At 46.8% G+C, this 23,804-nt stretch overlaps 1 protein-coding gene across 1 annotated transcript in view; it reads left to right on the top strand.

Annotated features, from left to right (window-relative positions):
• LOC114902758 (unconventional myosin-Vb) overlaps positions 1-23,804 on the top strand; it is a 324,214-nt gene that overhangs the window by 213,290 nt on the left and 87,120 nt on the right. Inside the window, exons 5-9 of the mRNA XM_029235361.1 lie at positions 2,860-3,016; positions 11,159-11,302; positions 12,860-12,941; positions 18,558-18,665; positions 22,499-22,608. Coding sequence (XP_029091194.1) covers positions 2,860-3,016; positions 11,159-11,302; positions 12,860-12,941; positions 18,558-18,665; positions 22,499-22,608 — 601 coding nt within the window. The remainder of the gene's footprint in view (positions 1-2,859; positions 3,017-11,158; positions 11,303-12,859; positions 12,942-18,557; positions 18,666-22,498; positions 22,609-23,804) is intronic.

Below are 23,804 nucleotides of genomic sequence, written 5' to 3'. Positions count from 1 at the left end.
GATTAGCTGGGAGTTAGCACTAATGGTCGTTGCCCAGACTCCCTCATGCCCAAGAGCCTCGAGTGTAAAGATTTGAAACACTTGGGGATGTTTATAAGCTCTGATCATAGTTTGGCCACATATATGCGTTTTCATCAAAACACCAAAGTTAGCTTCCATGTCCTGCCAGTTTTTTGTTTCCCTGCCTTTGATTCCCTCTCTTTGTGAGGTCCTGACACTTTGTTGTCACGTGAAGTAGCCCTGCCTTTTTGCCTTTCTGGCCACTTACACTTGGAATAGCCTGCTTGGCCCTCAAAGTTTTCTGCCTCTTGTGTGGGTCATTCTCTTTCCTGAGCAGTATGTGACTTTTCAGTCATTTCCCAGTGATGCGCAGGGCAACGCCCATCTTGACACAGCAAGTGAAAAGTGACAGGTGTCACTGGTCTGTGCCACCTTTTTTTTTTTTTTTTTCCGGTCCGCGGGCCTCTCACCGCTGTGGCCTCTCCCGTTGCGGAGCACAGGCTCCGGACGCGCAGGCTCAGTGGCCATGGCTCACGGGCCCAGCCGCTCTGCGGCATGTGGGATCTTCCCGGACCGGGACACGAACCCGTGTCCCCTGCATCGGCAGGCGGGCTCTCAACCACTGCGCCACCAGGGAAGCCTGCCACCTTTTTTGTGCCAGATGTAGTATGTTATCTGGGTCTCTTCGCAGTTCAGTTCCCTCTGTGTGCTGTGTTGCCGCAGGGAGCCTGGCAGCACTCACGACCCCCAGCCCCCCACCAATCTGATTAATTCTCTCCTGGCATCCACATATTGCTCCCAGGGATCCTTATTAAGTTATTTGGACAGTATATATACCTCCCCATTCGATGTGGTTCTCTGTGGAGGACTAAGTCTTAGACACAACCTGTGCTCATCCTTTTTTAGGTTAAACATACAGACTTTGAGCAAAACTCCAAACTTTTGGGTATGGCTCCTGCAATTTAGATCTCCTTGTTGCAGATTCAGGTAGTTTTAAAGGTGGCATCAAACTTGGTTCTTTTTCATAGGTCTAAAGCCCAGCTTGTTAGACGCCTAGTCCCTTGGGATGGTTGTACTTCTGAGCAGTTCTCTAAGGAGTTGATTTTGATGGTATTGAGAAGAGGAGGGGTGACACCTGCCCTGGTCCCCAGGGTCCAGTGGATGTCATATAAAATTTGAACAACAAATGAGAATGGGAACCGTAAGCATGCACAGGCTTCTTTAGAGGCCACCTTTCAGTAGGAAGTTTTCACAGAACCAAGGAGAGGAGAAACACGCTCTCATGACAGTGGTATCCTAGAACTACAAGGGCTCTCTGAAAGCCACTTCTTGTTCCATCCTCCAAATACTAGGTGAGATTCTATGTAGCTTTTCAGGTAATTGGTTGTATAGCCAGTTTGAAAGATGAGGTTTTTTCAGCTTCATCTTCTCAATAGCATCTACTCGCCATCTGTATTCACTCAAGTTCCTCCCCACTTAGTGATGGTGTGTGAGCTTGAGACTGCTCAGCTCTTCGCTGACCTTGAAGAGCAGTTGAAGGTTAAGGTTTCTTCAGCCTGGCTACCACACCTGACTCTCCCCCGGGGCCCCCCTTTCAAGCAGGTTTTTGTCTGTCTTTCTAGTTCGCCTCTAGTTAACATCAGTGTCATCACACCACTTTTTCAGCTTCTCAGCTGTTGGCCCAGAAGCAAGGCCAACATTCATTCACCTGTGCTGATCAGGTACAATCTACCTGTGCTGATAATTACCGAGGTGGGGCAGGCCGTTCTTTCTGTAGTCAGCCCTGCCCAGGAAGCCACAGGAGCTGGTGTTAGCAGTACTGGGCTGGTGCCAGGAGACCTGTGTTCTAAACCTGACTTCACACTCCTCGGTTTCTTCACCTGGAAAGGAAGAGGGCTGGTTGATCCCTAAGTTGGCTTCTCCTCCAACATAATATTTTATCTCGGGTGTATTCTCTATGCCAGGCACTGTTAAAGGTACTGCAGATCGAAAGCGAAGTGCCTGCCCTCCTCCTGGCAGTGGATTTGTGGGCTGGAGGTAGATGACTGGGTGTAGCTCTTACAAGCAATTCGTTTCCCAAACTCGTGGCACAGATGTTTGTTCTTACTCCCTGCTTGAACATCCATGTTCCTTGGAGACCAGATAGGCTGCGTTTTCCATTACTTGTCTGTCTCATATCTGTCTCAAAGGGATACGTACAGGTACATTTTATCTGATGTAGAGTATCTGCTCTCTGCCTCCCATTTAGTCTGATTGAACTCCCTCTTATTGCAATCCATAGCTGTTTTATCTAATTTCTGGGAAACTTGAGGCAAGATTAGCCTGGTGGCTAGTAGCATGCCCTTTGTGGTAGATCTACATGAACAAAAATGTTCAGAACTGTGTCTGCTGGCATGCTAGGCTCAAATACAAGAGGAGAAGAAAAGAACCTTGCTCTTGAAGAAAGTGGCACAAGATGGGCATGTAACAGAAAGGTGAGATTATGTAACTGAAAGTGTATATTTATGTAAGTTCTCAGGGGATGTCTTTGGAAGGGAGTGCTCTATGGGGTACTGCCTCCAGAGAGAACTTGGGAGAGTGACCCGACGGCTACATCCCCATTCCCTCAGGTCATAAAATAGGATTTGTAAGCCCTTCTCAGAGCTTCTTTCTCCCACTTTCAGATCTTGTGCAAGCAAGCGTATGAAGGAAGGTGGGCTATTGTTACGCTGCCCCTCACATTTACTGCTAAACGAGGGAGGGATGCTCCTGATTGGGTTCGGGCCCTTGTCAACAGTGTCACTGGAAGGCGACAGTGTCATTGGAAGGCGACCATGCCCTTCCACGGCCAGCGACTGACCAAGGCCTTTTCCTTTGCAGAGATGAGAAGAACCAGTCCATCATAGTCAGCGGGGAGTCTGGAGCCGGCAAGACCGTGTCGGCCAAGTACGCCATGCGCTATTTCGCCACGGTTAGTGGCTCGGCCAGTGACACCAACATCGAAGAGAAGGTCCTGGCGTCCAGTCCCATCATGGAGGTAAAGCCATCCAAATGTCCTTGGCCTTCTTGTCTGGAGTCCCTTCTGCTGGCACTAAGACTGCTTGAGTGTCCAGCCTCGCGTGGCCGATCACAGAGTTCTTGGAAGCCACTCACACAGTCAGCATTCATGCCTCTCCCCAAGAACCCATTGTCCACTGCTGAGGGAAGAATTTCAAAGGTGCCCCTAAAACCACAGATTTGGGAATATTCTGACCTGGTAGCCCAGGCCCCCAGTATTGGATGCAGCGGCCTCTTCATGTTTTCCTTGTTCCTTGACTCTGCTGAATACTGTTGTGACAGTCCTTCCCCATCTACCGCCGTCTCTGCTGTGTTCCTCCCCCCTGCTGCCATCCTGTGTCAGCAAATCAGTGTCCCACCAAAACCATTTGATGCTATGAAGGTCTGCTGAGTCAGGAGGGCAGTCTTCATGGCGGTGAGGAGGCCTAGATAAAAGATTCCCCTTTTTCCCAAAAGATATTTGGATGTTTTATCTTTTGCGGGGAGGTAGAGTCCAAAGCTATGTGACTCTTTTGTGGGGAGATAGAGTCAAAAGCTATGTGACGACACAGAATCTGTTGAAGATCCTGAGAAAATGTTACCTTTGTTGGCATGGACAGATCTTGCCTGTCTCTTCACCACCCCGACCTCCCGGCTGGGTGGCCTCAGAGCGGCCGATGCAAGTGCAGGGCCAGAGGTATTTCCAAAACCTTGGGTCTAGCTATAGTAAACCATGTTATAGGGTCAGAACTCCATCTCTCTTTTTCTTCCGTTCCTTATAAACGCTTCATTCTCATGGAGTTGAGCTAAATGGCTGCACAGTCCCTGAGCCAGCTTTGACTTCCTGCGTTTGAAGCTGAGGCTCTTCATTATTGTCTGGGCTGCAGTCTGGTAGGAGTTGGCCCTTCCGCCAGCCCCGAACAGCCCCCTTGTTTTAGGAAGAAGAAATTCAGTTGAGGCCCAAAGCCGCCAAAACAGCATCAGGTTTCTCTGCACGGCCGTGAGCGCCGCCCATTAAGACACAAAGCACCAGTGTGGTTGGTCCTTCAGATTATTTTGGGGCTGGGGGAACAAGAACCTGCCTGGACCTTCCCAGGTCCCCTCTCTCTCCCCCTTCCTTTACCAAGTGCAGGAGTGAATTGAGTGTCAGTTCATAGGAGCTCGTTGATTATCCAGGCAAACTCTCCTGCCTACAGAGTTGCATTATCCAGAGAGCTTTTACTCTCTGCTGGGTAATCAGACACACTGTGCTCACTAAGAATTAGACAAAAGCAAGTTTTGGTATCTGTTCTTGTATGAATTGGGAAGTGGTCAATGCAGTTGAAGGCATTTTTACCAAACAGATAAAAACAAACAAAAAAGCGCTTTTATTAGTTTACAGTTGTTCTTAAACTTGACTGTGCATCAGAATCGCCTGGAGGCCTTGTTAAAGCAGATAGCTGGGCACCACCCCCAGAGTTTCTGGTTCAGAAGGGCCTGGGAATCTGCATTTCTCACAAGCTCCTAGGTGACCCTGATGCTGCGGATCTGGGTCCCACACCTGTTTGAGAACCATTTATTGAATAAATATTAAAAAAAATAGGAAGGAGTCACTGGAAAATATGGAAGAAAAGGGAATAATCCCTCATCATCCTACAGCCTGCTAATAATTGTTCCATATTTTGGTATATTTCCTTCCAGCTTTTTCACTGAATATTATAGTATATGCCTTGTCCCCATATCATTAAGCTTTTTACAAACTTATTGGCTGCAAACATACGTTAATAGATGGTTTTACCATAATTTAACTTCCTTTTGTCAGACATTTAGTTGGTAGCCTCTTTGCTCATAGCATTTATTCTAAGCCCCAAGGTGGCGGCCTGGCCATGGCCTGGATTCAGGAGACGATCATGGACTTGAGTCCACACCCCACTGGGCCGTCCACTGCACTTAAATGGAGGCAGCTAAGACAGCACTCTGCGATTAGCATCACGTTTCATCTTAGGTGGGAGTGAGACCAGGATTTCAGCTTTTCCTTTGCCTCTAAGTTTCAAAATTCAGTTCATCTTTTAGGTAGTAAAATTGCAAAGGCACAGAGCGCCTCTTCTTCTGGAGGTAAAGTACGTACTTATTCTGGACAAAACAGGGAAGGGAAGAAACCTGTTCGATCTCTGGTGACTGAACACAGTTCTTGTTAGCCAAGAGAGGAATTCAGTGAAGACAGATCACCACATTAAGCAGGTACAAGACACAAGGGGAATTAATTTTTTTCATTTTATTGTTTTGTTGTAATAAAACATACGTAATATAAAATCTATCACCTTAACCACTTCAAGTGTGCAGTTGAGTGGCATTAAGTACGTTCGCAATGTTGTACAACCATCGCCACCATCCATCTCCAGAACTTTTTTTTAATCATCCAAACAGAAACTCTGTACCCGTTCAGCAATAACGTCCTATTCTCCCCTCTACTCAGCCTCTGGTAACCTCTATCCTAATTTCTGTCCCTGTGAATTTGCCTCTTTGGTGTCTGTCATACAAGTGGAGTCGTATGACATCAGTCCTCTTGTGTCAGGCTGATTTCGCTTAGCATAATGTCTCCAAGGTTCATCCATGTTGTAGCATGCATCAGTGCTTTGTGTGTGTTTTTAATGGCTGCATGGCATTTTGTTGCTTGTATGTACCACATTTTGTTTATCCATTCCTGCGCTGAGAGTTGGGTTGTGTCCACCTTTTGGCCAGTGTGAATAACGCTGCTGTGAACATTGGCGGGCACCTGTTTGGGTCACTGCTTTGGGAATGTTTTTTAAATGACCGTGATCTGAAATGATCTAATGTTTTCAGTATCTGTTATAGCTTGAGTAGGCTGGTGGACTGCTGGGGAGGCATGGAAGAAATGTGAGAGCAACATGCACACCCCTAGAGAAGGAGGAGTGTGTACATGAACCAGCCTGTTCTTGCATGATGTCCTGTAAACACATGTTGCAGTGGTTTGAGCTTAAAACATTAAATTTCTAAAGTTGTGCGAATTGGTACTTTGGAAATTATGTGGGTAAGTCCAGAGGGCTCATTCTGTCAAATACAGAGTTTTGTTACCATAGAGACTATCCCTTGAGCTGTTACTGAGTGTTACATTTGAGAGAAATGTTGGACGTGAACATGGGAAGGAAGAATTATTGCCAGGAAGAATTCTAGGTGGAATCAGAGTGTTGCCAAGCAGAGAAAGAGCAGCTTCTGCTCTGCCAAAACCCAACTTTTCACAAGTTCAGAGTCTTACTTGGGCCCTTGTGTCAGGAAGCCCAGTCAGCTTTGTGGCTCCTCAGAGGGTTACAACCAGTGCAAGTCATGTTTTAATCAGGGCACAGCTGATTACTGATGACTCCAGGCCCGTCCCGGGGAAGGTTGGCCCCTCCCAGCGAAGCAATCAGTTATGGTCATGTCATCACCTCATTATTTCTCCAGGCCAGCAGCTGCAGATGCCTCCTAGGGAGTCGGAGAGTTGAGGGCCGTCTGAGGAGGCGGAATTCCCAGTGGGCTGCGCTAAGTGGCAGTTGTTTGAATTAAAGGTGACTTGAGGGTGGATTGGGGTTGGCTGGGGTGGATTGGGATGATTTATTGTCAGCGCCAGAGCTCTCTGGCCCCATTCTGTTTAAGAGCTTGTCAGCATCCTGGGAGTGATTTGTTCACAAGTCTGCACTGATTAAAAAGATATTGCTAGTCAAGAGACTGATTGATAGAGCGGGGACAGAACCCAGGCCCAGCCCAGAGGGGTCACATGGCTTCTTGGGCTGACTGGAGTGTGCAGGCATACAACTCTAGGAGCCCCAGAGACTCCCCTCAACCTGGGAGAAATAAAGGGGACTAGGGGTACAGTGAGCAAAATTGACAGAAACTAAGACCAGTTACTATGTAATTTTCAGGGTTTGACTTTTTTTTTTTAAGCTGAAGAAGCAAGTAGGCCTACAACTATTAACCTATTCATACAAGAATCTGCCCCCAACATACCTTACCTTCTCCTCTTGTTTTCTCTCATGTTTCCACACACTCTAGCCATTCCTCACTTGTTGGGGCTCTCACATACCCCTGTCCCTTTGCCTACACTATATTTATAAATAAAATTCCTTTTCCTTCCCCACTGGTAAAATTCTACTCACCCTTTAAGATCCACTTCATCTTACACTTCTTAAAGCGTTTCCTGTTCTGCCAGCATTGGCTAATTTCTCCCTTCTCTGTTTCCACACTGGTTGATATGCATCTCGGTACTGTATAATCCCAATCATATTGAAATGATTTGTTCTCGTCCATTTTTACTTTACTACATATTTGTATATGTATAAACCAGAAAAAGGTAGTTCTTTTATATCACATACAAATGGTATCATATTCTCTTAACCACTTTGCAACTTGCTTTTCACTGATTGTTTTTTTATTTATCCATGCATCATGCTCTAGTTTAGTTTAACAGCTTTTTAGCATCCCATTTATGAATATTCCACATTTTATTTATCTCTTCCTCCTACTAGTAGACATTTAGATTGTATTTTTTATTATTAAATACAGCCTGCATTAAACGTTCTTTTGCACACCTACTTGTACACTTGTGTGAGTTTCTCTAGGTAATACCTAGAAGTACAGTTGCTGGGTTGTTAGGTCCATATATGTTCAATTTTACTAGATATGCCAAATTCTTCTTAAGAATGGCTGTTGCAGTTTACATTTACATTACAGCAGTGTATGAGAGTTCCTTTTTCCTCACATCCTCCTCATTATTTCATAGTATCAAAGTTATTGCCACTCTGGACTGTCATTTTTGTCTACATTTCTCTGATTTCCACTGAGGTTGGGTATCTTACGTTTATTGGTCATGTGAGTTTCTTCCATGCATTCCCTGCATACAACATTTGTTCGTTTTCCAAATTTTAACTATTTGTATCATAACTGTGTCTTTTGTTGGACTGTGGACTCAGAGTCAAAGCCTTGGCTTTTATCATCTATAACAACTGGATTTGTTTTCCTCATGCATCAAAATGTTTTCTAAGTCAATAAGCAACAACAACAAAAAACCTAGCAAGGGTTTAACAGATAAAGAACAACGTGCAGGTCCTTCACACACGTGTAGAAGTTGGAAGTTCTTCATGCCCAGAGTGGAGTTTATGGGTTTTGGTAGTAATAATACAAGCAACCCCTTTCCTTTGTGGGTACCTTTATATACTTTCAAAGTACTTGTAGATCCATTATATCACTTCTTAAAGCAGCCTAGTGAGGTAAGGAGGGTAGATCTTTCGGCAGTGATCTTTAGAATGTTGACAAGCTTCCCCTAAGCTACCACAAGGAGTGATCTCGGATATGGTAAAGGTTCTTGTTGCCATTTTAGAAATGACAGAATTTGAATTTTTTGAACTTTTGGAATCGAGATTTTTTGTTTGAAACTAGATAATCCTTTAGAATTTTACACAAACTGGCCTTTGCTGGTTGCACCGTCCTGATGTTGTTAACGTGTTCCTTTGGCCTCTGTACATCCTTTGAAAGGGTAGTAAAATTCAGAGGCTTGATTAGGTTTAGGTTTGTTTGTTTGCTTGTTTGTTCTTAACATCCAAGAACCCTTTATTGGTGGTGGTATGTATTCCCGTCAAGACGCACAGAATATTTAGGTGTCTTTTGGTGATGTCAGCAGCCATAGCTTATGCCTAGATCTATTAATTCATCGGGAGTTACAAAATGGTGACGTTCTCATTCTATCTTTCCTCTTGCGTTTATCAGCTGGAATAAGTTTAGGAAGAGAAACTTCTCCTTGCCAGCTAGTTATGCTGATAGAGTTTACACAGGGAAGTTAGGATGGATGTCTGATCCCTTATCTACTGGTTGTCAGAGTAATGAGTTGGTTCCCTGCCATCCTCTGAAAGGCTTTTCTCCCCTTTCTTATGAAAAGGTAAAAGCGAGGATTCATGTCTTTGTCTTTATCCTTTGATTTGACCTGGCTGTTTGAGATGTAAGAAGTTCCCCACATGGGTGGCAGCTCCTGTCTGGTGGTGAGTAGTTTGGAGAGCTGGAAAAGGACTGCGAAACCAAGGGGAATGAACACAGACTCCGGACTCAGTTATATCTGAATTTATATCTTGGTGTTGGCACTTCCCAGCCAAGTGACCCTGGGCACACTGCTTACCCTTTCTGAGCCTAAGTTTTCCCATAGGTATGAGGAAAGTTGATAATGCCTCTCCCCTGGGATTCTTGTCTGGATTCAGGGAAACTAAAGGGAACCCAGCCCAGGACCTAGCTTGTGATGGAGGCCTGGGAAGCCATCATTTTTACCTGCATTTTAGGGAATACAGCCCTCCTTGCCACTTTTCAAACAGAATAGGCTCCCTGAAGTCTGACAGTGGCTTGTCACATGGTGCCTTGAAGGATCAGGGCCCTCTTGGAAGTGGGTGCAGTGAAGCCTCTGCTGAGACGATGAGGTTGGTGGATGCTGAGGGGCATGAGTGACGACATAAACTCCTCGGATTAGTCATCTCTTGACGGTCGTTTCAGCTTAGCCAGACTCCAGCCTCGCCCTGACCTTAGGGGCATGTTCCATGCTCCATGGTTCCCTTCAGAGCAACGCAGTGTACTGGGGTTACACTTTCCCCACTTTCCTGCAGAGGTACACGCTGTATATGTGATGTATAGGTTGCTGTATACACTTTAAACCCTAAACGAAAAAATATGTATTCATGACCCTAACAGGAGATTTTAGGGACCTAAAGAGGCAAGTGACCTTCGAGGACAAGGACTTAAAATTCTTGTTTCACAGGAAAGAAAACCAAAACCCAAGTTCAACTATGCTTCCATTCACTCAGATGCTTTGAATGCCTGCTGTGTGCTGGGCACTGGGGTGAGTGCGGGAGGTCCCATGGGGAAGCACACGTGCGCACCCCGCTCTCACGGAGACAGGGTGGTGTCTCGTGGAGATGGGGGTTAGGGAAACAAGGGGACGTGCAGAGTGAGGCCTGGGAGAGCCCGTGGCGAGGGAGGTCCCCTCGCTTATGAGGCCAGGGTAGGCCTTCCCGAAGAAGCCACATTTGAGCTGAGACCAGAAAGAAGAGGTGGAGGGAGCATGGGCAGAGAGTGTTCCCAGCAGAGGGAACCGTGTCTGTGAAACTTGGGGGGTGGGGGAGGAGGCAGAGAGAACACAGGTCTTTTGAGAAAGAAAAGCAAGTTCAGGATCATAAGAGGCTGGAGACAGAGGGCAAGAGTGATGAGAGGCCAGGCTGGGCTGGGTCCCTCAGGGCCTCCGAAATCGTGATCTGCTTTTAGCCTCTTTGTGCCTCAAATTTCCTGGACAACTGAAAAGTTACAGTGGATATTTTTCAGGTGTCGTAACCACCTGAAAAGTAAACGTGTGAAAGGGGCTTCAGTATTAGTACGTTCATTACCAACCCATCAGCAATGTGATGTTTTATAGAAAGCGAAGAATCACACAGTGAGACCGGTCATTTAGCCACTTGTCTTTTAAATTATTGTCTCGTGTTTTGAACTGTGTCCCTGCTGCCGTGTAAGAAATAATACCAAGAGGTTGATGGCGTCCTGATATGTCCTAGTGATGATGTGTGTGTTGGGGGGAGGGGGGCGTTTGACATTTGGTCTCTTTCTAGGAAGTACCATTTAACAGTTGGGAATGATACTTGACATTTGATCAGTGGAGATCTGATCAAAGTGGATTAAGCCCCAGAAGATTCATTTTTCTCACAGAAAGTCTAGAGCTCTTGGGTGCTGGCATTGATTTAGTGGCTCAAGGATGTCAGAGCAGTGGTTTCTGTGATTCTCTAGACCTTTCCCTCATGGTCCCAAGGTGACTGCTGCAGCTGTAGCCATCACATGCACATTCCAGGTAGGAAAAGGAAGAAGAGAGGAAGGTCAATGGGGTGCACCTTCCAGCTGTTTAGTCCCCTTTAGAGAGACCATCAGTCAACTCTTCACTCTCATTGGCCATCGTTAGGAGTAAGGGAAGCAGGAAAATGAAGTTGTTTTGTTTTCTTTTAGCTCGACCCATTGTCATCCTAATAGTAGAGAGGTTCTAGAAGGAAGGAAGAGGGAGGGAATAGAGGTGCCGCCATGAGCATACAGTCCTGAAATTTAAGAAAACCCGCCATGTTGTGCACACTTTTTGTTTGTTTTTTCTGCACAGGCCATTGGGAATGCTAAAACCACTCGCAATGACAACAGTAGCCGTTTCGGAAAGTACATTCAGATTGGCTTTGACAAGAGGTATCGCATCATTGGGGCCAACATGAGGACCTACCTTTTGGAGAAGTCCAGAGTGGTCTTTCAGGTGAGCCCTGTGACTGGACCTTCTTGTATTTTTTCCCATGGATTTTTACTCGCTCCATGTTCTGCTCCCTATGCCCAAAGAACATCTCATTGTTTGAACCTGGATTTGGAAAGACTTGTTCTTTTGGTTTTCTTTTTTTTTCCATTAAGAAGTATTCATTTATAGGCATCAGACCTGAAAAATTTTTACTCAGTATTGATATGTTTCAGTGAGCATTGTTTTTATTTTTTTATTTTTAAATAAATAAATACCATGCATATACCATGCAAGCACAATATTTATCTATCTATCTATTAATTTATTTATTGGCTGCGCTGGGTCTTTGTCGTGGCACGTAGGCTTCTCTAGTTGTGGCCTGCGGGTTCAGTAGTTGAGGTGTGTGGGCTTAGTTGCCCCGAGGCACGTGGGATCTTAGTTCACTCCCTGACTAGGGAGTGAACCCACGTCCCCTGCATTAAAAGGTGGATTCTTAACCACTGGATCACCAGGGAAGTCCCAGGGCATTGATTTTAGATTCAGTCAACAAACATATATTGTTTGTTATGTGCTAGCCCTGTGCTAGTCACCAGAGATACAGTGAAGAATAAGACTGTTGTGTTCTTTGTGGACCTCGGAGTCTTGTGATCAGGGGAATGTCATATAGGGTCTGTGGATTTCAACTTTCACCAGGAATCTTATTTGGTAAGTTATATTAAAAAACCAAAAAACCTACTTGACCACTTACTTCATTTCCTTTTCAAGTAAATGGAGTTCTCGCTTCTCATGTGACTCAGTTCTTCTTTGCTCGCCTTTTGTTCCCTCCTTCCCAACTACTCTTTGGTCTCTTGGTGACCCTCTTCCTCCTCCACCGTGGCCTTCGGTGGTGGTCGTTGCAGTTCACAACCCCCAGAGCAGTTCTCTCCACCTCCCAGGTTTGGTTGGACTACCCCACATCCTTCATTTCACTGCATCAGAGCAAGCAGCCTGCTGTGCTGGCCGCGGCTCTGGCCTGCCTCCCTGTGGGCTTTCCTCTTCCTTGCTGCCCTTGCTCAGGCCTCCTGAAGCCCCCCGTCCCACCCCACCACCACCACGACCACTCCGCCAGTTTAAGGCAGGTCTGGCCCCATTGTCCCCTGGAAGTCCTGTCTCAGTCGTGGACCTTTCCTGACCGCCCCAGCCTGACATGATGGGCAAGGGCATAGCTTTTACTTAGTTCCAAGCCTCCCAGAGGAGAAAGGGAGCCTGCAGCAGGGAAGTGACGGTCAGCCCACCATGAGCCAGGCAGCTCGGTTATCTGAACAAGAGCTGATCCGCCGAGACGTCACTTGTGGGCTAGCAGTGATGCCCTATAGAGGAGGAAAAAGAAAACCCCTGTGTTCTGCATAAATCAAGAGGTAAAAGTCCTCTGGTTTGCAGAAGGCCCCATAACGGTGAATGAAAAACCTGGAGGTGGGAATTGAAGGCGGCAGAGGCGTGAAGGAAAAGCCTTGACCTCCGTCGCCCTGGAATTAGAATGGGCGAGGGGAGAATCTTTGGGGTCCCGGCCCCTAACACTGCTTAACTGTTTTCCTCCCCCAGGCGGATGATGAGAGGAATTACCACATCTTTTACCAGCTCTGCGCGGCTGCCAGTCTTCCGGAATTTAAAGAGCTCGCACTAAGTAAGTAAACGGGCCGCGTGCCCATCCTGGGGCTGGGCTGCTGCTGCCGCAGGTGGCGCATCTGGGGGCTCTGAGGGAGAAGGTGTGCGCGGCTCGGTGACCTCTGTCGCGGGTACTTAGCTCTGCCTCACCTGTGGGCACAGTCCCACCCCTCTGTGAGTTTCATGCCCACAGGAAATGAGAGGATAAGAGAGGCTGGGGGTGGAACAGTGTTTTGCAGAGCACAAGTGAATTGACATGCATTATTATTTTGAAAAATATGTTTTCATTCTAGACACCCTGAGAAATGTGTCTCAACCACGAGGATCTGGAGATTTAGCTAATGCGCATCACTTAATTGTGGTCGACGTGTTTTAAGTCATATTTAAGGACTGAGACAAAGAAAAAGAAGGAAGGGGGTGAGGATAAAGCAGGGGTAACATAGGGTTGGCTCAAGGGGCATGTTGATGAATCCCGGGAGGCCCCACAGAAGGTGAGAGAGGAGCTTAAGGAGTTTAACTGGACCTCTGAGCCTCAGCCGGGCAGCAGTCCTCCAGTTCCTTGCAAGCAGGCGGGCAGCTTGCCCACATCCACCCTGCAGCCTGGAGGCCAGAGCGGAGCAGCCAGAGTGGGGTGCCAGGGGCACGCGTCAGCTTTTTGCTGCCATCAGGTAGGAAGACAGCCTTTCAGTGGGTCCCAGTCACCCTCCGTTTCTGTTATTGTTGTCTGCTAAGGTGCCTGGAGACTGTTGACTTGGAGCTAGTGGAGTTGAGAGCCAGGACAGAGCAAGAAGGGCGAGCAGGCTTTAGTTCCTGACACCATTACCGTTGTAGCCCCGCCCCCCGGGCCTGGAGCCTTCCCTGTTCTATGTGCGCAGCCCTATCTTGGAATATTGACTGAGTCCTGCCGCTGAGTCCTCCAAGCCACCTGCTGGTAGGTGCGTGTGGTGAGGGCACGCCTCGGGGCCATGCAGCTCCCCTGTCTCTGGCCTGTCATCTGTATTTTGGGGAGGTGTGCGTAGGTCCAGTACTAGCAGATGGTGTACAGAGCTGGGTGTCTAGACAGAGGTTAATTGGCTTTTGTGCAACTGTAAGAGAAGTAGACTTCTGAGGCTTTACTGTCCCAGAGCCAAATCCTCACCATCTTAAGGACCCATCACCAGATCCAGCTCTGCCCACTCCAGCCTATGCTCCCAGTAGGTAAAATACATCAAGCGGTTCAAACCTTGGTCTGCCCTCCTCACTCTCCACTTTACTTGCATGTGGAGTCTGGCAGCACTCAGAGCCCGTGCCGTGCAGTTTAGCACTGGCTTCTCCGTTCATTCATTAAGCCCCATGCAGGCAAATTAGGCCCTGGGGATGTAGTGTTGAGCCAGATGTGCGTCCTGCCCTTGCTTCGCGCACAGTTACAGTACGGAGTGAGAAGGCTGTGCTAAGGCGAAGCGCAGCTGTGGTGGGTCAGAAGCTGCTCAGGGCAAGTCATGTTAAATGGGGTCCCAAAGGAGGAAGGCTTGGATGATACACATTAGGCTGGCTTCCGTGCTTGCAGGTCTGATTCTCCCCAGTGAAGTCGTAAACTCCTCGGACAAGGAGTGAATGTTACAAGCCTTGTTTGATGGGCACTGCCCTGAGCTGGCAGCTTGGGGCTCTCGTGCTGGCTTACAGTCCCAAGGGACCAGGAAGGCAGGCCACGTTAAGGGCCACTGCCATCCTCCCCGCTCCTTCCACAGGCCCAGCTGGACTTCTCAGGGCCAACCTGCGGGAGTTGAAAACTTTTTTCTTAGGGTCAGTTTTATAGAAAATGAACGAATGCTGGTAAGATCCATCTGGCTGTATTTGGGCTATTTGATCCCAAATGTAACTTTCAGGTAATAGGAAAGAAATCTTCCTCCCCACTCCCCCACTTACAGGAGTGCATTGAGGAGAAAAATGACTTTTCCTTACTCCGTGTTTCAACAAGGTGCAGGCTCCTTGGGCCTCTGGCTGGAGCAGTTGAAAACTACCCGATTGGATCCATTTCTTGCATTCTTACCTGCGTGTGCCCTCTGAGAGCATCTTGGAGTGAAGTGAAGAGCCTTTGATACGCTCTCGTGCTCAGGCATGAGGCTGTCTTCTGCCGTGTGGATGGATGGGCTGTGAGCCCTGAAGCTTGACATTTATAGTTCCACAGATAACCCTGGTTGAATGGATGGAAACATCAAATAAATGAAGGACTAGCCAGCGACTTCTAGTGAATATTCAGACCTGCCTCCCCTCCTTCCCTCTTTTCTTCACCTAAACTGTGCTGTTCAAATGCACAGAAATCTCTGTAAGACCCCTTGGCCCTGCAGGAATTTTGTGCACTTGTCTTGAGAATGAAGTGGACAGATGTGCATACAGCCCCACTTTCCTCTGCCCTGTGGTTGGTGGTCTGTTGCATTAAAATGACCTCGGGATGAGATTTTAAAAAGTAATACAGTGAATAGTGTGTTAGAGTGTGAATAAATGATGGGAAAAAGAGGTATAATGGACCATATTCCCTTAAATGCAGCCTTCACGTAATGAGGAATAAATCCTTTCTTCTTTTTCATTTCCGTAGCTGCATAGATACAGTTTTATAACCACCCTCTCTTGCCTTGCACAAGTCAGAGTACAGCCCCCCCAGGTGAAGTGCAAACCCTGGGCCTTGGCCTTGATGGTCCATTGCTCTAATCACTGGCTTCACGACCCTTCTGTACACTAGTCTGATCCAGTGAGCCAGTTAACAGGGGATTTTGTGATGTATATCTCCTTGGGAATTCTAAGTAAAGAGAGAGACCCAGACTGGAGGACAAGAGACCCCTCTCTGGGATGGGGTGATTGGCTTCATGGGCCTAAAAGGAGAGCTGAGATCCAGGCAGGCAAAGCAAATAGGGGAAGAGTGACTGCATGCTGTTGGGATGTCTGTCTTATCAAGAGGATCTGGGAGTGACGTTAACAGAGGTGATTGTAGCCTCAAAGCAGATGGAAAGGAGATGATGATTTTGATTGGATTCAAATCATTCAGTAGAGAATGCTGTGACTGGCTGGGGTGGCCCCTGCAGTGATGAACCCGAGCAGGAAGAAGTTACTCTGCTGGGCCTGTGAGTTTGGGAACTCAGAGCAGGGAAGGGTGGGGAGGTCTGTTTCACTCAGAACATCAGGCATTGGGGCCCTGGCCTTTGACAATGAAAGGTCTTTGATGCTGAAAATGCCTCCTTCCCTCCAATATGAAAGCTGTGCTCTTTTTGGAGTCTCAGGTGACTCTAATGTATCAACTGATACTTTTGATTATGATGTAGGTTGTATTTATGGCTAAGTCATGGGATGTCATAGATAACCATCTCTATAATTGGGTGATCAAGGAATGGGCTCACAGGCCTGGCCAAACCCTGGGTGAGCCTGGGAAACCCCTTAAAGCCCTATGGTGCTCAGTTCGCCTGTCTGAAAAATGGGAGTAAATATACACTTGGCCCTTCATATCTGCAGGTTCTGCATCTGTGGATTCAACCAACTGAAGTTCGATCCATGGTTGTGGAGGGCTGACTGTACTATACCATTTTATATAAGAGACTTGAGCAGCTGTGAATGTTGGTATCTGTTGGGGGGGGTGTGTGTCCTAGACCCAACTCCCTGTGCATACAGAGGGACGACTGTATTCAGTCGTCTTCATGTGGACACAGTAAAAAAAATCATCAAATGAGGGGTTTTGAAAGGTGAGTGTAAAGGGAAAAAAAGAATTGATGCTTTTATTAAATGCTTGAAGCTGTCACATTACTCTGTACCAGAGCTTCCAGGGTGATTAGACATGGAAGATCCAAATATGCCATCTTCCGCAAAGACCTGATGTGATTTCCTTCATCAGAATTCGCTTCTGCTGTGGCCGTGAGTGAGCTCAGGGCCAAAGCCCTTCGTCTCCCAGTTCAGCTGCCTGCAGTCATCAGAGTGGGTTGAAGTCCCTCCTCCAGGAAGCCTTCCCTCATAAAACATGACCAGTATTCTGCTGTTCATTCCCATGTGCAGTGTTGCCTGTTGGTTGTGTGTGAGACTGGGGTTTGGGGCTGAGTTCTGCCACTTCCTAGCTGGGCCTGGTGTCGTGGACTCGAGCGGTGGGAGGAATTGGTGGAACAGTGCAGTGTGGCTTGGGGCACAGGATCAAGGTGAGAAGTGGGAGAGACCAGGAAGGAGACGTCTGCAGGGCCATTGACGGCATGAACAGGGGTAGAGCTGAGGAATGACAGGAAGGAAGCCGGTGTATCTGGGACATAGAGGTGGGGATGGAAGGACTAGGTATGAGTCTGGAGTAGTCGGAGGTGGCCACTTCACAAAAGGTCCGGGAAGCCCTTCTAGGGCGTTTGACTTTTGCCTTGAGGGCTGTGGAACAGGAGGGTGTCTCCAAAGGGCTTTAAGTAGGGAGTGGTGTGATCAGAGTTACCAGAAGTTTAAAGGAGGATTTAGAAAGGACAGGAGCAGAAGCAGGGAGAAAGGCTTAGAGTCTTTTGCAACAGTCCCCAGACAACAGATGCTGGACAGGTCAGACCCTGGATAGTGGCAGTCAGGATGGAGGAAGGAAAGAGACTCAAGAAATTCTTCGGAGATCAAATCGTGAGGACAAAGTGTTGAAGGAGGGCTGGGAGTTGCAATGAAGCTGCATCTAAGCATGTGTAGCTGAAAGTAAAGAGAGAGACCCAAACTGGAGGACAAGAGACCCATCATAATCACACCCGTATGTGCCCAGGTCAAGAGAAAATCATTTAACTGGTGTTTTCAGGGGAGGAGGGAGAACAGCTAGTGTCCAGTTTTGACATCTTATCAAAATCAAACATTTTACACTTAGAAATGCCAAGCATTGGACAGAATTGTACCACACAAAGGCGTTGTAGTTTGTGGAAAGTTGAAGTGATTTTCAAGGGTGATTCTGATGAGGTACAATTGTTACCTTAAATGCTGGCTCTCAAGCCTTGTAGTTCAGATACTCCCCAGGGCTCGTTGCACTTTTGCCCTCTGCTGAGGGTGGCTCTGAATTCTATGACGGAACCTGGGCCCCTCCTCGCTAGTCATCCCCAGACTGTTAGCAGAGGCCTGACTGAAGAGGAAGTAAGCCAGGGGATGAGAGTCTCAGCCTACATTTGTACACGTGCTTAAATAGCTCAAGGTGCCCCAACGTTTAAAACAAACAAATCGTGTTACTCTGGGCACATCGTTGCCCCTCATGTGTCAAACGAGGTTGTCAGACTAAGATTATTGATGGTCATGGAAGTCTGGTTCTAGGGTGGGTGTACATTTTACTGTGTCTATCAGAGCCTTTTATAAAACAAGTCTGTGGCGAATGCTACTGTAACTTGAACTTGCCGTGACTTTTATGTTCCCTTCTTTTTCACATATCAGTTTTAACACAAATACAACAACAGGTTCTGTCACTGTGTTGTACTTTTCTGTCTTTTGTTACTCAGTTTTCTCTCCCACTTGCCTTTGTCAGTAAAGATGATATTTGAAAGAGTTCCACATCCAGCTGGGAATAAACTCTGGCCCGGGTCAGCTTGCTCAGGGAGTGGACATCCTCGTGGGGCATGGTCTGTGGTGAACCTGGGGATGAAGCGTCCCTCCCATGCCTGATGCCTCACCTCCTTTCCCACCGCAGCCTGTGCCGAGGACTTCTTCTATACGTCACAGGGAGGGGACACGTCCATCGAGGGTGTAGATGATGCTGAGGACTTTGAGAAGACTCGACAAGCCTTCACACTCCTTGGTAAGGAACTTGGGGATGGGGAGGAAGGCCCAGAGGGTTGATCGCGTGGAGAAAAAGCATGGCAGTGTCCCGCTCTGCTTGCCAACCTTCATGAGCTGGTGGGGAAGCCCTCTTGCTCTTGGTGAATATCTTCATACTCTTATTCCATCCCAACCCTTGGGCTCCAAAGCTTATGGCATGGAACTTTGGTGCCCTTTCTTAACAATAGGATTTGAGAGTTGATCTCTGAGGCATTGCCAAGTACTCCTTTTCACTCCCTCAGGGCATTGACACCAATGGATGAAAGCCAAGAAGAGCCGTGTCTTTTTGTGTTGAGGGTTTGAGGCAGTGTGTTCTAGCAGAAGGAACATGCCTTAGGGACCGAAACCACCCATGTTTCACAGTCAGGGTCTCCAAGTGGGAAACAGACTGCAGAGGTCTAGTAGCTCTGCCATACGTGCAGTGCTATTTCTGTTGTTGCTGTTTCCATGTAGAACTTAGCAGTGGAATCTATAAATCAAGATCTCTCTGTCCTTCTGGGTCATATAAGACAGTAGAGCTGGAGAAAACTGCCCCTTTCCCCGGCCAGTTTTGGGGGAAAAGAGCCCCCAAGTGGTAAAGTGGAAGGCAGTCTGTGCTTAACTGGCAAATTGAAGTGGTAAATTCCTGGGACCTGCAGCCAGAAAAGGGGAAGCTTGGGAAGTTAGCCTGAAATCCACAAAGTGGCTCAGGGGGACCTGGTGCTTTTCCCAGCCCTTCCCTGACAGACATTTGGCTTCTGAGTCATGTGACCAACCCAGAGCAGCATTTCTTAGGTTCTTTGGGAATCAGGGAGGTTTCATCCAATGTCCAAATAAAGCATGGCCAAACAGGACGTGCCCGGATCTCCATATGGGGAGAAAGTCAGGACTGCGTGTGCTGAGATCTGAGTGCTGTTCACTTCTCTGGATAACTGGTGGATAGATGTGGTTTGCCTTTTTTTGTACCCATGAGACAGAAACCGCACTGCTTATTCCAAAAGAGAAACATTACTATAATTGTTAACAAGAGCAGTAGTAGATAATTTAACTATAAACAAGAGGATTTCAGGGGTCTAGAAATGGTGGGTGGAAACGAGCTGTCTCGAGGGTGAGGAGGAGCAGCCGGCACAGGAGCTACTGACTAGGAGAGCCCCCATGCCAGGCTGAGATTGCAAACACTCCTGGGAGGATGTGGCTGCCCAAGGTCAGGAAGCCCTCTGGTGGTAAGGGAACCTGCCAGAGGGTGCGGGCCATCCCTGGTCCGTGTAAGCAGCCTGTAGTGCCCTGGGGTGTGGTGGAGCCAGAACTTTTCAGACGCAGCTGCTAATGGGGGAGCGTGGCCTGAAGACACAGCTGGAGCTCACCTGGCGGGTGGCTGGGCTCCCAAGATGAATACTGATGACTGTGGAGGACCAGAGCCAGGAATGGAAATGGCTTCTTGCTGCTCTCGCCTTGTGAAGTCCTTGCAGTGCCCTCTCTTGACCAAGTGTGACATGCCACCCGCAGGCCAAGGGGAAATGTTTACAGGGTCTAGCACCGGTGTGACACAGCAGGGCAAAGAAGGGCAGATTTGAAGCTGATAAACTGGGTACAGGTGTCCCCGAGTTCCCCAGCACCACAGAGCTGTTCTGTTCTCCAGTGCTGGGGTGTAGGTATAGAGGAGACTCGATGTTGAGGAGGATAGCGGTCGGCTAAGAAAGGAGAAGGCCCCTGTAGTGCCGGTGTGAGCAGTAGGCATAAGCTGATCCGAGGAGATGGTTGTTCCCTCCAAGGCCCTAAGGAGACTAGGTACTTTAATTCTCAAAGCAAATGGAATTTTTAAAATTAATTATTTAATAAGCCATTCTTCCCTACTCTTTAATAAACATGTCCATTTTTTAAATTCAGAGGTTGGCAAACTTTTTCTTAAAGGACATGATACTAAATATTTTGGGCCCTCTTGGCTGTACGATTTCTGTAGCAACTACTTAACTTTGCCACTGTAGTGCAAAAGTAACCATAGACAAAATGTAAAAGGAAAGACGTGACTGTTCTAATAAAACTTTATTTACAAAAACAGGCTGTGGGCTACGAGCCTTTCAGATTTAGTGTTTGATTTTTGTTTTGTTTTGTCTTGTTTTGTTGCTTCCTGTAAAGAGGTACTGCTTATTCGGAGAATCCTGTATTAAAAAGGGACTTTCTGGTCAGTATAGCATAGGAATCTTAACTATTGTTAGGATTCAGTAGTCAGTCATCCAATATCTACTACTTAAATTCCTACTATGACAGGGTGGTTAGGTCTTTGGAAATTGACAAAGCATTGGTTCCTAAGAATAAGAGAAGGGGAGAGGAAAGTGATCTATCCCTCTCATCCTGTGATGGGCCCAGTACCCACTTCCTGACTAGTTCTGTGGGACGTATTTGAGAGCACTCTACAGTGCTTTACTCCCTATACAGGTGCATAACCGTCCAGCCTGCTGTATTGTCCTGGGTTTCAGCCTCTGGCTTTAACTGGTCTTTCTTTTGCCACTCGTACTCAGTTACACTCAGGACATGTGCCTAAATTGTTCACCCTCTGGTTGTTCTTTGGATTATTAGTTTAAGTAAAACCAGATGTTTGAACAATGCATGCATTTCTGTAGACATTTGCAAGGACTTCCGTCTGCGTAACAAGTGTCAATACAGTCTTTCTGTCACTCATGTTTCTGAGCACCTACTGTGTGCCAGGCACTGGGGATATAATGATGAAGCAAGAACAGGGATTCGTTGTAATTTTTTTTAAGTTTGTATATTTTGAAGATGTTGTGTAATAAAAATTAAAAAGTAAATCCCTGACCCTATGAAGTTTACACAGTAGTGGTCATCTAACACTGTGAAAGTGTAGCGTTAATTTGTCTAGTTCATGCTTGGGTTGTCCACTTTGTTGATTATCTGAGTAAAGCTTTTAATCCTAACATGACACATCTTTACTCCCATTTATATAGGTGTTACTGACTTTTTTTGTTTTTAAGCCTGAGTAAAATATTACCTTAAAAATAAGTAACTGCATCTGGGGAAGAATTTGGAGAACAACTATATTATCTCTTAAACTGAATGGCAGGTCAACTGGTGTTCATTATATTAGTCTGTAGCCTTTTTTAAAGTCTGAAGTATTTGGTAATTCAAAAAGAAATGGTAATGCCTTAAAGCTAAATATAAATTTTAAGAGAGTATCCATGTCTTTGATAACTTACGTGCATAAGTAATAAAATCGACAGTAGATATCTGCCGTCAGTGGCTCCAGAGTAGGTGTGTGTGTCTGTAACTGACGGAGCATATAGTGTGGTAAGCAACAGCCCCCAGGGGAACAGCCAGGGGCCAGCTGGCCGTCCAGCCCCATAACAGCACCCCCAGGAGAAATTTCTCCTCTTTCTCCGTTGGCACTTCAGATGTGTGTCACAGATGTTTGCAGGATATTATGTTGGGAGAAAAATGACTGCAGATAAATGACCATTCTTATTAAACTCATAAAAACATCCATAAAATGTTGGTTGAAATGAAGTCCAAAATGGGTCTGCTTGATTGCTGCCTCTCCTCTGCTCTTGGAGGAGTGAAAATGGTAGCGTGACCCATCTGGTTTGATCGGGACAATCACCGTGAAGATATTTCTCTTTTAGTCCAAGGAGCCCCTTTGCCCTCTGAGCTGTTACTGTGAGTGGTAATTACTTGGTGAGGAGCCTGGATCATTTTAGGAGTCACTGGCCCAGAAAGGAAAATGAAACATTTTTTCTTAAGTCCTTAAAAAGAGGGGAAAACATCCTTTCTATCCTACCGTGGATACTGAGTGTCATTCATTCATTTTTTTTTTCCCCCCAGGAGTGAGAGAGTCCCATCAGATAAACATTTTTAAGATAATTGCTTCCATCCTACACCTTGGAAATGTGGAGATTCAAGCCGAGCGCGATGGTGAATCCTGTAGTATATCAGTAAGTTGCCCACCAGCACCAGAGATAACATGTACACAATTTACTCTGTTCGTAGAGCTTTATACAACTGAAATACCTTTACGCTTAGAGGGCATTCATAGGTTATTTATTCTTAAGAGGAATGGTTTCTGTTCCCTTCCTGATAATTATTTAAAACAACAAATTCTTTTCAAATCAGCTGCCATCAAGTTTCTGTCACTGAGGGCAGGGAATTTAGTGGTTACTCAATAAATTATTTCTGATGGTTTGATTTCCCAAGTACCCGAGGTCCATGGAATTCTACAGTGTTATCAGCTCATGAGTACTTCCGGTCTGCTTGCAGGGATATGAGGGAGTGTTGGACACTGTCTCCAGGGAGCTTACAATCTAATTGGGTGGACAGGACAGATAACCACAGTTGCCAAGATTTTGACAGTACAAAGGAGAGAATACTGAGACATCTATATGACAGTATTGCAAACTATGAAGTGCTCCGTAAATGTTCTTAATGACTGTTACTTTCTTGGTGCCCAGTGTAGTACCTTATATGTGGTAGATAAAAAATGTCTAAGTGGGTGGGTGGGGGAACACTGCCGGTTACAAGTAGTATAGACAGCATGTTGTGTGCTCTCTGGTATGTGATGGTGTGGGGCTGGGCTAAAAAACTGATATTCTGACCTTGAGTAAGGAATCTGCAATTGTTTCTTTCTTTTAGGCCTCTTTTGTGTCCATTTATGGCCAAGTCCTGGGAGGTACAAAGTACGATTCTTGCTACCAAGGTCTTAGAATTTAAATAACTGGGGAAATACAGAAGACAGTACTACAGAATAGGAATGTGGGCATGTGTCCAGGCCACACACCAGCTGATCCTTTTTCAACTGTGCAGACATTTTTTAACCCAGTTAAACCTGGCCCTGCCTTGAGGGAGAGGAAGTCCTGAATGGTGGTAGCTGGCATTTGGCCGAGCTCATCACCCCCATACACCTACCAGAGAAATAGCCTTGGATTTGGAGCCCCTGGCCCCATCAGGCCTGCCGCCATCCTCCGCACGGAGTCTGCAGCCTCATGAGAGGATCCCCCGCTGGGCCCAGTGTGAAAGCAGGGAATGCTGGAGCTGGGCAGCGCTCGGTGCCCCGGGACATCGGCGTGTGTGTGTGCGCCTGTCTGCGTGTATGTGCCTGTGTGTGTGTGTGTGTGTGTGTGTGTGTGTGTGTGTG

The sequence above is a fragment of the Monodon monoceros genome, unplaced genomic scaffold (genome assembly GCF_005190385.1).
Source record: "Monodon monoceros isolate NGI ecotype Baffin Bay Population unplaced genomic scaffold, NGI_Narwhal_1 Contig3263_ctg1, whole genome shotgun sequence".
Taxonomy (NCBI): Eukaryota; Metazoa; Chordata; class Mammalia; order Artiodactyla; family Monodontidae; genus Monodon; species Monodon monoceros.
Note: the sequence above shows the minus strand (reverse complement) of the source record. Positions and strands in the feature narration are given on the sequence as shown.